This window comes from Oreochromis niloticus, linkage group LG13 (assembly GCF_001858045.2).
Source record: "Oreochromis niloticus isolate F11D_XX linkage group LG13, O_niloticus_UMD_NMBU, whole genome shotgun sequence".
Lineage (NCBI taxonomy): Eukaryota > Metazoa > Chordata > Actinopteri > Cichliformes > Cichlidae > Oreochromis > Oreochromis niloticus.
Window position 1 is genome coordinate 1,958,226 of NC_031978.2, and position 13,349 is coordinate 1,971,574.

General features: G+C 46.2%; 1 protein-coding gene across 1 annotated transcript in view; it reads left to right on the forward strand.

Moving 5' to 3' along the window:
- LOC100703760 (glutamate dehydrogenase, mitochondrial) overlaps window positions 1–12,636 on the forward strand; it is a 14,269-nt gene extending 1,633 nt beyond the window's left edge. The window contains exons 2-13 of the mRNA XM_003457465.4: window positions 3,154–3,234; window positions 3,335–3,390; window positions 4,964–5,027; window positions 5,236–5,330; window positions 5,479–5,658; window positions 7,415–7,552; window positions 7,729–7,866; window positions 8,594–8,674; window positions 8,783–8,906; window positions 8,987–9,078; window positions 9,161–9,223; window positions 10,762–12,636. Of these exons, the coding sequence (XP_003457513.1) occupies window positions 3,154–3,234; window positions 3,335–3,390; window positions 4,964–5,027; window positions 5,236–5,330; window positions 5,479–5,658; window positions 7,415–7,552; window positions 7,729–7,866; window positions 8,594–8,674; window positions 8,783–8,906; window positions 8,987–9,078; window positions 9,161–9,223; window positions 10,762–10,881 (1,232 nt within the window). The 3' untranslated portion in view covers window positions 10,882–12,636. The remainder of the gene's footprint in view (window positions 1–3,153; window positions 3,235–3,334; window positions 3,391–4,963; window positions 5,028–5,235; window positions 5,331–5,478; window positions 5,659–7,414; window positions 7,553–7,728; window positions 7,867–8,593; window positions 8,675–8,782; window positions 8,907–8,986; window positions 9,079–9,160; window positions 9,224–10,761) is intronic.
- Window positions 12,637–13,349: the final 713 nt, after the last annotated feature.

The following is a 13,349-nucleotide window of genomic DNA, read 5'->3' on the forward strand; positions in this document are numbered from 1 at the left end:
TCGATAAATTTCAATTAAATGAATTTTAAGGTTAGTAAAAACAGCAGGGTGGATGTGCTCAGTGTGCAGAGCTGAGGCTCCAGATGTTTCTCTGCTGGACAGATGTGCTGGGCTGTAAATAAGACAAATACCACCCAGATCAATCTGAAATATTACACCTATTAAGCATTTTGCAACCCCACAAAAGCTAAACAGCAGCTGTAAAACATTTTAAAAACAATATGAACGCAGACTCAGCCATGAGCTCAGAGGAACTCCTCATCTGATTTTAAAACGAGTTCAAATAATAAGACGATGAAACTGCAGTATGAGGAAAAATGGAGGTCGGCGGAGGCCTGCAGGGTTTAGCTAAACCACTTCTACAACATCCCTCCAGCTAAATCTTTACTCCCTGTAGAAGAAAAATACTGCACATATTTCATGGAAGTTTTTCAAATTTAACCAGAGACATTTTTGGGGAATTATTTAAAAATAACTGCAGGTGAAATTGTTTTCAGTTATTTCTTTTAAACAGTTAAATCGTTAAGTATTCATTAATTATTTATTTTACATTTTTAAACTTTAAAAAGACCACAGATTAGTTTTTTCTGTAGTTTGAATCTGTTTGTATTTCTTAATAAGTTTCTGTTTTGTTTAGTTTTAACCTAGAGTCCAGTATAATTCACTGAAACAATTAAAAAGTCGAACATATTGTGCAGACCTGCTCATTTCAAAGTGTTAATCAGAGAAAGATCATTTTTAATGAATCGACTAATCATTGTCAGGTTTAAAACCTGTGTGTGTGTGTGTGTGTGTGTGTGTGTGTGTGAGTGAGTAAGACACGTATGTACATGCTGAAAGGAGCGTTGTCTTGTGGTGCTGACGTTTCCGCCTCAGGCAGGAATGTTGTCAGTCCGGTCCGAGCTCACGGAGCGTCCTGATGTGTGCTCAGGGCGCCGCCGCCGTGTGTTTGTTCTCTCTGTGCCATCGCTCTGATGTTTGGTCCGAGGTTCAAACTCTGCAGCACATGTGGAGAGAGCATCCAAATGTTCACACTGCACGAACGTGGTGAGGGCCAGCAGGCGGGGGTCACAGTGGTCTGACAGGTGGAGGTGTCGCGAACGAAATGCTGGGTGTATTCGGAGCACGAGAGAGAACGTTTGGAGACTTGAACAGAAGTGGTGCAGCAGAGATCTCGGCTGCTCCCACCTGCAGACACTAAGTGGACACGGGTGGATTTGAAGCTGCTTTGAATGACTTTGAATGCAGACTCGCTGTGACACACCTCAGCCTGAGCCGCGCTCACTCGTTAACATGTCAGCTCATGACGCTGACGGGGTGTCAGGTTATTGCCTGAGCTGCACCTTAATCCACCCACACGCTGTGAATGATGATCAGTTTCCTCCTGTGTGCTGGATAAAAACTGTCCTGCTCTGAGGTCACACCCCGGCCTCACAGTGGAAACGCTGGTTTTACTGGGGTTTCCACTGTGAGGCCGTCCCTGCTGGCTCCAATTGCACACAGACCTGAACGAGCTTTTCCTGCTGTTAAAGATTTACTCGGCTCATGTTTCTGCTGACAAATTGGTGCCAGTTTGAGCCTCGAGCGGCCCAGTGAAGGTTTCCTGGAAAAAATCCAGCCAAGGAAACGACCGCAAGCCGTCAGCGGCCTCCAGGGGGGCGGAGCTTGGACCAAAGTTTATAGAAAGGAGGGAAGTGAATATTAGGAAATGTTCTCCCTCAGGTAGATTGTAGTTAGACGATTTATGAGAACACAGAGAACCTGTTTAATGCGTTCATGTGACCTGAACCACCAAACAAACAGACCAGAGCCGTCCAATCAGCTCAGAGCTTTTTCACACCTGCCTCAGCTGTCGTCATGGATGCCTCCACCTTTAACTGTCCTCAGAGTCCCTGCAGATCCTCAAAGGCTCGCAGGAACCTGAAGGATCACATGATGCTGCCTTGCTCTGAAATCAAAGAGTCGGTCAGAGTAATAACTCGGGATTTATTCACGTCTGCAGCTTCGGCACATCATTTAATCAGTTTTATAATGTGGCAAATTCACTCGCATAATCAAAGTGATTAATATACAGTTACCGGACACTTTATTAGGCACATCTTGCTAATATTCAAGTCTTCACGATTCAACAAGATGCTGCAAACGCTCCTCACAGACTTTCTAACCTGATGTCATCGGTATTATTGCATTAATGATGTATATCTTTCATATACAGTCTGCAGTTGGAGTTGATTGCTGGGATGAGAGAGGGTTGATTTTATTTCTGTTTATTGGCATACATTTGTCCCAAGGAGCTTTGCTGTTGGTAGAGAAGCGGCGCTGTATGTGCACAGACGTGTTTTAATCAGTAGATTGGGAGTTGTGGTGCACTGATGGTTTGGTCACAGCTTGGAACGTCTTTCCTGTGATTCTTGTCTGCTGCTGTGTGGTCAGCTCTGTGTCTGCAGGTCCTTCACTGAGTCCAGCTTACAGCTTTTACTCATCACAGCCAGTGTTGTGTGTGAGTAAAGAGACCTGGTGGAGCAGGTGGAGGGTGTGGTTGTTTTCCTTTAAAGCAGCCTGTGTCTGAGGCGAGGTGGCCACACCCGCTCCGAGTCACACCGAGTGTCTCTGCTTCCTCCTCCACGCCGTCCTTCTCACTTCTGCATTTCTCTGTGGGCCTCTCACTTCACCCTTCTTCCTTCTCTGCTTTTGTCTCCTCATCCATGACGTTGTCACTCGCTCCCGCCGCTGCTTTCACATCTAAACCTGCCACCATGTGTTTTGTTTTGTTTTCCACTCGCCTCCCAGCGCAGACATTTTGTCCCTGCAGCCTGTGTTTGCAGTGATGCGTGACAGCTGCTGGCCCACTTCCACGCTGACCTCCCTCCACTTTCTGACCGTTTTATTTTCTACGCTGCTCGCCTCAGCAGCTCAGGCCACCTTTATAAATGTTCACACAGCTGCACGTCCACCTTAAAGCTCAAACACACTTCCATTATGGAAAACAGATCGCTGCCCAAAGTGTGGGCAGAAGCCTCCTGGTGGGCAAAGCAGGTAGTGCAGGTGGGCTGGCAGAGATCCTTCATAATTTCATTTTTAAAAAAAGTGTCAGTGAGGTGAACTTTAACCATTTAAAGTCTCATATGAAATAACGCCGTGTGTCTGTTGCAGGTATCCGTTACAGCACAGAGGTGTCTGTGGACGAGGTGAAAGCTCTGGCCTCGCTGATGACCTACAAATGTGCCGTCGTAGGTGAGGAAACACTGAACCCTCCATCCCGTCGCCCTCTGCTGTGTTTGAGTGAATCTGCCGCTGCTTGTTGTTGTGTGAACTAAAGTGACTTTGTTTCCAGATGTGCCGTTTGGTGGAGCCAAAGCCGGCGTGAAGATCAACCCGAAGAAGTACTCTGTAAGTGTGACGCTTCCACGCCGGCCATCCCTCCTCTGTGATCCTTGTGGTTTTATTTCTTGGTCAGCGCTCGGCCTCAAACTAACCTGTAAATAGGATTAGTGCTACAGAGCCTCCATCCTTATAGTCGCCTATAAGACTAGTGATTGTGTTGCCGTGGAAACCTAATGTCTTATGATAAGTGAACGATGCTCGAGCATGCATCAGCTGCTTCTGTTCTCTCTCATGATGCTCTAGTCAGCCTCGCTCATCAGTATGTTGTTTGTAATGGTTCCACGACTGTAGATGGAGAACCCAGAGCAGCTGCCTGCTGTTTTACAGTAAACGTTTCGACCTGAGCGGAAACGCTGAGCCATCAGCTGGCAGAGAGACGCCGGGATTCACTCTCAAACATGATGACTCGTGACTTTCTCCCCACACTGATTTCAGGCCCCTCTGTCACCCTCTCCCTCTCTAAATGTTTGCTCGACCTTCGCTCTTTGCTGCTGGAAAACATCGATCAGCTGACACGAGCATAACTGGGGGGGACTGCTGACCTCTGACCTCTTGATGTGAGAGAAATGCAGGAAATGGAAGGACAGACATGATGAAACCTGTTTAAAGTAGAGCTGTTGTCCTTGTTTCCTGTCATATCTCTGCTCCTGCTGAGTGCTAGGTCGGACTGGCAGACCAGCGCAGCAGCAGAACAGCGAGTGAGTTTCAACCTGTGGGTGTGAATGTCGTCGCTGTAGAGGAAGAGTCTGATTTATACCACAGGAAAAAACACACAAGAGTTTGTTTTGTCTCGATGATCGTGTTTTCTCCTTTGTTTAAAGACAGACTGATCGTTTAAATAAAAAGTAAAGCGCAGTTACAGGCAACATATTTACTGTAATGCCATACAGATGTTTGCATTGCTTCACTTTCATAGTTACATAAGAAATAAACTCCAGAGATGCCGGGGTGCCTCTTAATGTAGTGATTTATGCTGTTGTTCGCCTGAAGGTTGCTGGTTGAATTCCTCCTGGAGACACAGATCCCGTGTCCGGTTTAAAACTGTGCCACTCGCGGTGACGACCCCTTATGACAAACGAAGCAGTTTGATCTCCTGAGATCAGGAACTCATGAGGAACCATATCGGAACGTCAACAGAACCTTCCTCAGGTCATTAAAGCAGAGAGCTCATTTTCACTCAAACCCTTGGTGACCACAGCGCTCAGGGACCGCCTACAAAGTGCCGCAATGGAAAAATCACAAGAATCACACCAAGCATTTCCCTTTGATCATAGTGCAACACGTAGTTTGTGGAAGTGGGGACTTTCCTCCACGTTACCATTTGCTGCTCTTTGGTTTCCCTTGTCAGACACAGGCCGGACAAATGCAGGGGAGCACTCGTGCTGTCCTACAAAAGTGCCCGGTGTGTTTAATGGGGGTCAGACTGGGGTGCGTGCTGCAATCCAGTCTCTGCTGGTTTCCCACCATTCCTGAATCTGGAATCCAGACGTGGTCTTAAAACAGATACTCCAGCCAGCACGGCTGAAAGGTGAAATGCATCAAAATAAAAATTTGTGTATTTTTCTAATTGTGTTTTCAGGACAACGAGCTGGAGAAGATAACCCGAAGGTTTACCATCGAGCTCGCCAAGAAGGGCTTCATCGGTGAGTGATGGCACACAGCGATGTCACACCTGTGAGCTCCACTAAAGGTGGTGCGGCTCTCAGAGCAGCAGTTAGAGCAGGAGGTGGGCTGCAGAGCGGCTTGCAGGTTAAAGTGGCTTGAATGTTACTGAGAGGAAGTTCAGACAGCATCAGCTGACGTGGGCTAATTTTCACTTCACGTCCGTCCTGAACTGATCCGCTCTTGCAGGGCCCGGCATCGATGTTCCTGCTCCAGATATGAGCACCGGGGAGCGCGAGATGTCCTGGATCGCCGACACCTTCGCCACTGTCATGGGACACAATGTGAGTACTGACCCAGCAAAAAAGAAATGACGTCCAAATGCGTACGATTACACGTATTTATAAAAAGAGTCACAAGAGCATTTCATGTGTTATTTCAGAATTAGGCTGTTGTTTTCATTTTTGACCTCGGCTTGTCGTCCATGTTCAGGACATCAATGCTCACGCCTGCGTCACTGGGAAGCCCATCAGTCAGGGAGGAATCCACGGCCGCATCTCCGCCACCGGCCGGGGGGTCTTCCACGGCATCGAGAACTTCATCAATGAGGCGTCCTACATGAGCCAGCTCGGGATGTATCCCGGGTTCCAGGACAAGACCTTCGTCATCCAGGTATGCCCCACCATCGTCACAACAGAACGCCTGCAGCATTCTAACGAGTTTCTCACAGTTCGTTTAAAAGCAGGATGAACAGTGAACGCAGCGCGATGACCACAAGCCCGAAACCTTCATTTAAAGTTCTCACAGAAGCGCTGAGGGAGGTCAGGGGGAGTCTTCTTGGACTGCTCTGTCATCATTATAATAATCCTGACACTGCGCTTAATGGGCAGATGTGAAGAAGTGTTGCTCATGTTATAAATGATGAGCACATTAAGCCTAAGTTACGTTTCCTCGTCCGTTCGGGTCCAAGTGATGTAAATCTCATCATCAGACAGCGAACATGAGGGAACCTGCAGATGTCCGTGTAGCGGCCTGCTCTTAGTGACCACACTGACTCAGCTGTGGATGATTGACATCACACTGCAGCAACTACACATGCAGCTCAGACGGGGACATCAAAGAGCCGTGTCCATCTTTTATTTACAGTATGAGAGTAGACCACGGCTCGGTCTGGATCCATTTATGAAGAACAAATGAGAAAAGCACTTCTTCCTCCTCGTCACTTCTTCCATCCTTCCCTCCTCAGCTGTGACTCATCTCCAGCCGCATGTTTTCATTTAATCAACAGGCGACCGCAACAAAGAAACCTCAGGATGCTCTTCATGACGTTCAGCACAAGTGTTGTTGGAGAGCAGGGAGGCGGCTCCGTCCAGACTCTGTGCTGCTGATGTTTGGGTTTCTTAAAAAGGCAAATCGTCCAGCGACTAAGACGCAGGAGGACCACGAGGAGACAACACTGACTGAAAACAGGCCTGAGCAGATACAGCGACGTCGTGCCCTCAAGATCTGCTGCTGCGAAAACTCAAACAACCACAAAAGTCACAGAACAACCACCGAGGACTTCAGTCGAGCTTACAGACGCACCTTCAGGTTTAGCCCCGAAGGTGGTGCTCCTCTACGTCACCGCCTCGGGACCAAGTGAGGTCAGAGGGCAAACTGAAGCTATCAACTTTTTCCTGAAGTTTTGTGACCATGCTTCCTGTTTTTATCTTCTGGCACTGTTTGGTTGAACACACTGGAACATTTTCCCTCAAAGGGCCCGAATGACTTGGATAGAGATGGATGAGCGTCTGGATCCTCGCCACAGTAATGCAGCCACTTTAGACTGTCACAGAATCAGAGTTACTTATTTTTTCTACCTATACAGTGCTGGTGCCCAGTCCAAAACCAGTTCTTTCTCTGTCCACCAAATGACTGACCCAGCTACTAATAACTCTACATATGGTATGATGGGGCGATCCTTACTCAAGAGTTGGGAGATCGCCTTGTAATCGGAAGGTTGCCGGTTCGAGCCCCGGCTTGGACAGTCTCGGTCGTTGTGTCCTTGGGCAAGACACTTCACCCGTTGCCTACTGGTGGTGGTCAGAGGGCCCGGTGGCGCCAGTGTCCGGCAGCCTCGCCTCTGTCAGTGCGCCCCAGGGTGGCTGTGGCTACAATGTAGCTTGCCATCACCAGTGTGTGAATGTGTGTGTGAATAAGATAAGATAAGATAAGATAACCTTTATTAGTCCCACATGTGGGAAATTTGAATGACTGGTTGTGTAAAGCGCTTTGGGGTCCTTAGGGACTAGTAAAGCGCTATATAAATACAGGCCATTTACCATTTATAAAAATGTGCAGTTTCATATTCAGGAGAACGCTGTGTGATTTCTGACAGCCGACCGTGAAGCAGACACATGGGTTAATGCGCCCTCTGCTCTGCCTGCAGGGTTTCGGTAACGTGGGTCTTCACACCATGCGCTACCTTCACCGCTTTGGAGCGAAGTGCGTCGGAGTCGGAGAAGTGGACGGAAGCATCTGGAACCCCGAGGGCATCAACCCCAAAGAGCTGGAGGACTACAAACTGGTGGGTACACAGAAACAACAGGAGCAGTGTGCCACCTGCTGGCAGTACTGTGTCACTGCAGTGTACTAACAGTCCAGTTTTATTTTGTCATTTATTTTCTCACATAGCTGGTTTGTTTTATGATTCGTGTGAAGCAGCTGCTCTATTCATCAGTTTGAACGGTTTATCGTTTCTAGGCCAACGGGACCATCGTGGGTTTCCCGGACTCGACGCCGTACGAAGGAAGCATCCTCGAGGCTGACTGCGACATCCTGATCCCCGCCGCCAGTGAGAAGCAGCTGACCAAGAGCAACGCCAACAAGATCAAGGCCAAGGTGCCACGGTTACCAGATAAGCTCATCATGTATACGTGCGACGATAACTGATGCACGCAAATATTTAATTCAGTCTTTAGTCACGAATTATTATTCCGACTCTCGGGAATAACGGCACTGGCAGGAAAACAAAATCCTTCATGCAAGAAGTAGAAGAAAAAATACCCACAAACTTATAAAGAGGTTTAGTAGATTATAAAATATACTGTGTATGTATGAATTTAAAGGAGTGAATGTTCTCACACATGAAGAGAAAAAAGTGCTTTACATAAAATAAACATGCAAATAAAAATCAATTAAAACCTTTGAAAAAGTCGAAAAAGCAGAAAATTATAAAGAGAACCAAACAGAAGTTGAGCAAACAAGATTTTTGATTTTTTTAAAATTATCATTGTTGAATTTTCTGACTATTTGGAAACAGCTGCCGAACACAGGGAAACACATCCTTACAGCTGGAGATGAACACTGTGATGAATGTTATATTAAAATGTAGTGGGCCAGTGATGGAGCCCTGAGGAACTCCATATGCACCCCTGCATACCGCGGTGTCTCATCCACACATGAGGAACATGAAAAATCCGACCAGTGCCGGTCCAGAGGCTGGAAGCCGTATACATTTCAGATAAATTCAAGTAATCTAAGTAAATACTACTAAAAAATGTCCGTCCTGGGAAACAGTTTCTGGGTTTCCATCAGTAAACTGACCTGGAGTCTGTGGTACCTTCAGATCATCGCAGAGGGAGCCAACGGGCCGACCACACCGGAAGCTGACCGGATCTTCCTGGAGAGAAACATCCTGGTGATCCCGGTCAGTGGACGCAAATGCTCGTGACCTTTGACAAAGGTTAATTAGTCTCAGACTGAAGTAAACGAGATGTCTGTGTTATCCCCTCCCTCTTCTCCTCTCATGGGTCAGGACATGTACCTGAACGCCGGCGGTGTGACCGTTTCCTACTTCGAGTGGTTGAAGAACCTGAACCACGTCAGTTACGGGCGACTCACCTTCAAATACGAGCGAGACTCCAACTACCACCTGCTGAGTGAGTCTGAGCATCCACTCGGGAAACCTCCCACTGACACGCTGATCTTTGTTGTCAGTAACGCTCTTGTCTCCCTGCAGTGTCGGTCCAGGAGAGTTTGGAGAGGAAGTTTGGCAAACACGGCGGTTCCGTCCCCATCGTCCCCACCTCTGAGTTCCAGGCTCGGATCGCCGTGAGTAAACACATACTCGGTAGTACTCGAGTACTGTCTCCTCCTCCTCCTCAGGTGTGTAAACCCCACTCTGTGGTTTCAGGGAGCGTCTGAGAAGGACATCGTTCACTCGGGTCTGGCCTACACCATGGAGCGCTCTGCCCGGGTAAGCACGCCAAACCTGCAGCGCAGCACGAAGGAAATATCACTGCGGCCAGTTTATGACTCAAAATGATAACACAGTCGATGTGGAACTGAGATAAAGATGCGTGTTAAATATACACGATGATGATGATGGTCGAACGAGTTCATCACAGTTTATACTGGTTTATTTAAGCCCTAACCCCAGTTTAAGGTGAAGTTACTCGTAGTAAAGAACACCGCTGATCCCGGTTTAATGCGGCTGATCAGACGACCCAAAGGTTAAATTAGGCTACGTTCACACTGCAGGCGAAAGCGCATCAAATCCGATTTTTTTGACCCTATGCGACCCGTATCCGATCATGGTCTGACAGTGTGAACGGCACAAATCCGATATTTTCAAATCCGATCTGGGTCACTTTCGTATGTGGTCCTGAATCCGATACATATCCGATGTTTTAGAAAGCGACTGCTGTGTGAACGGTCATGTCGCATTAAATCCGTCTTTTACGTCACTGACACAAGACAGACGCCAATTATCAGCGCCGGAGAAGCGCCCGATAGGACATCGCGAAGGCTTCCTGGCCATCCAGTGTAGATGTCAGTGAAACTGTTGGGAAGACAACGTGAACATTTTATTTGTACTGTATAATCTGCAGATTCTGACAGAAATCTGCAGATTATCCTTTGAAGCACCGCTCCTCTAAAACAGCAATAAGGATAATTATTAGGTTATTTACATTATTATGTAAATAACAAAATAACTTAAAGCAAAAATTGGGAAACGTAAAGTCCGAAGTCTTTATATTAAGGGCCATCAGTCAAACAATATTGTTGCTCTGGGTCTAAACAGAGCGCGTTGTGTGTGACGTCTTCTTTTGCGCATGCGGGCCGCTTTGAGCGTTCACACTAGAGCGCGTTTGCTGTCGCATTTTATTTGTAGTGTGAACAAGCAGACAAAAAAATCGGATTTGAGCATTAAGACCTGCAGTGTGAACGTAGCCTAAGACTTTCATACCTCACATCTGCAAACACCTGGATTAGTAAGCGCCCTCAGAGACCACACCTCTCCCATAGGGCGTGACCCTGACCTGATTTTGTTGGTTCGTTTCTACGGTGACACAAAAGTTAAACAGAAGCTGTAACTTTTCATTTCAACTGTCAAAACAAGTGAAATCTTTGAAACGACAGACATCTCTCCCGTGCTTCCTTCTGAAGAAATCTGAATGTGACAGTTTTAAAAACGAAGCTGCTGACAGACAAGCGTTAGCGGCTACACGCTTCCTCCCACCGAGGGGGGGAAGGGAAGTGAGCACATCGCCAGGAACTCCTGACGGATCATTTATGACACGAGAAAACACAGTTTAAACGCAGTGTCAGGATCGTTATAATAAATATACACCCAACTGTAATAAACACATGGATGCCTTATTAAAATCAGAAACTGATAGTAGATAAATCAATGCGTCACATGCTCGCTGATAGAAGTCTGTAATATTTGATTTCATGAAACAAATGGCTTTAAACGTGTTTGAGTCACTTCCTGTCTCTTGTCCGATGCAGCAAATCATGAGAACAGCCAACAAGTACAACCTGGGTTTGGACTTGCGGACGGCGGCGTACGTCAACGCCATCGAGAAGGTGTTCAAGGTTTACAGCGAGGCCGGCCTCATCATCACATAAACCCGCCTCCATCCACCTGTCCGTCTGTCCGTCCGTCCTTCCTGCACTTCTCATTCAGAGTTCAGTTTCCATGAGCATCTGAAAGTCTCTGGGATTCTTCATCTTGGTGCGGTCAATCCGCCTCCTCCTCCTCCTCCTCATGTGTGCGTTCTTCTTTGAATTTAAACTAAAAAAACCAAAGAAACTTGCGGTCGGCAGCTTTAATGCCGCAGTGGCTCACCTGAATCGCTGCTTCCTGCACAGAAACAACAAATTATCTGAGCTCGCTGGCCAAAAGTATGTGGACACCCCACAGATGATGTGGGCGGAGCCTTTCAGATGAAATCATTCCTTTCTCTGGAGTGTCACTGTCCCGAAAGCCTCGAGCAGACGAGTCATAAAATGAGCTCAGCATTTCAGGAAAAAACAGAATATTTGTGTGTTTTTTTTTGTTTTGTTTTTTTTATTGTTTTTTTGAATATTTTCAGGTTGAACTGACTGAGCTAAAGTGTCGGCTTAACACGAATGATTAGAGAAAGGTGCAATCACTGAATAAACCATGCTAAGGACGTGCAGCGGGACCTTTCTGTTGGCACACTTGAGATGATTTCCTTTTCCTCATTTGTTCTGTAAATGTGGGGAAAAGTGAGGGCGCTCTGTGGGAACACTGGGATCAGTGATGTCACAGAGATCACACACAGATCAAACCTGTGAGAGATTATAAATTCAGGATTAAATTAGTCTTTTTTTTTTTCTATCTTTAGAAAGGTTATAAACTTGAAACCAGGCTCAACTCTGTTTGGACGAGTGACGGTGGTCTGTAGGTCGCCTCCTTCAGGCTCATGCATGTGTTCAGTTAACGGGACCGCGGCCCCGGTTCGTGTCATGGAGGGAACGGCTGCTGCTGCAAATGCTGATCCCAGATCAGGTCATTATTGGTGTCCACATACTTCTGACCACGTGTCGTGCTTTTCTTCTTCTGCTGTGACGCTGTGCGCGTGTGCCTCAGGACTGTCGCTTTGTTCTTCTGCCCACAGATCCTTTATTAAAGGACTATTCTGGTGTTTTGTCTATTTTAAGAGCAATAACTCGTTTACTGCCATCACTGAGATTAAAAAATGCAAACGTTTGCTTTACAGCAGAGAAAACTTCATCATCTTATCATCAGTCCAGCCACCGGAGCTTGAGACCCAAAACATTCAGGTCAGGAAAAACTCGACCAAAGAGCCGATATTTATTTTTCACTGTTTGAAATCTGTAGATTAATTTAGAAGATTTCATCGCTTTTTTCACTTTGCACATAAAAACCAAAATTTATTCAAAAATTTGAAATTTCACAAAAGTTTGTTTTTGTTAAATGAGGGGAAATCTGCTGCGCCGTTCAGTGAGGACGTCTGTTTCATTCCATCTTTAGTTTTTATTTTCTGATAATGACCACAACCAAAAGTTGTTTCTTCTTCTTTCACGTTTGAAAATTCAGAAACCTGCTGTAAGACTACAAACTATGCAAACACAAACGGTTCCCTGTGGACTCTGAGTTTTTATGTTAAAGAGTCCAAACAAAGTGACGCCTGAATGTGTTTCTTTTTTTAAATCAAGCTTTATTGTTCAGTCTCCAGCTAACAGCGTCTTGTTTCAGTGCAAATAAAATTTATATTTAAGAAGAAAAGAGGCGCAGGGTCCCATCTGCACGTAGGTCGAGTTGGAAAATAATCATTTAAAAAATGCAAAAAGTTTCATTTGTATTGGTGTCAAAATAAAATCTCTGAAGTCCAAGTTTGTTTTGTTTCCAGTTGTTTTTGTCATGTTGCCAAATCATATGAAAACATTAATGTTATTAAAGTGTTTGATTTGTAGAGCTGGTCGTCACACACTGGAGCGAGCTCGTTACAGACGTTTGTTTGTTTACATGCTGGTAAAAACACAAACAATGAAAATCAAATCAACAGAAGAGGAAGAATGAGTCACTCTGACCACCAAAAGTCAATAAATGATGTCGTTGGGTCGTAACATGGAAACAAGCTGTGTGAAGGAGTGCTGTAGAGGAGGCAGCAGGGGGCGCTGTGGCAGCACGGCCTCCGCTCCCTGCTGTTGACTGACATCTGTGGACGTGCAGGTGGCGTCTCACAGCTTGATCTGACGGTGGCAGTGTTGCATCACTGGCTGCTGTTCATGGTCCTGACGTTTAAATAAAGTTTACCTGCTGAACTACAGCAAAAACTGTATCTGAAGGATGGACACTGGTATGATCGAACGAGCTGAAGACAGAATCTGATTGGTTCACCGGCTCAGCATGACATCAGCACTCGCTGCAGGCGCAGAAACACCTGAGACGTTTACCTCAGGGTTCGTACGGGTGCTTCAAATCCTTGAAAATGCTTGAATTTTAATATTGTCTTTTCAAGGTTTGAAAAGTGCTTGAATTTCAGATGTGGTGCTTAAAAGTGCTTGAAAGTATAACTGTATTTCATTCACCACAAATAACTATC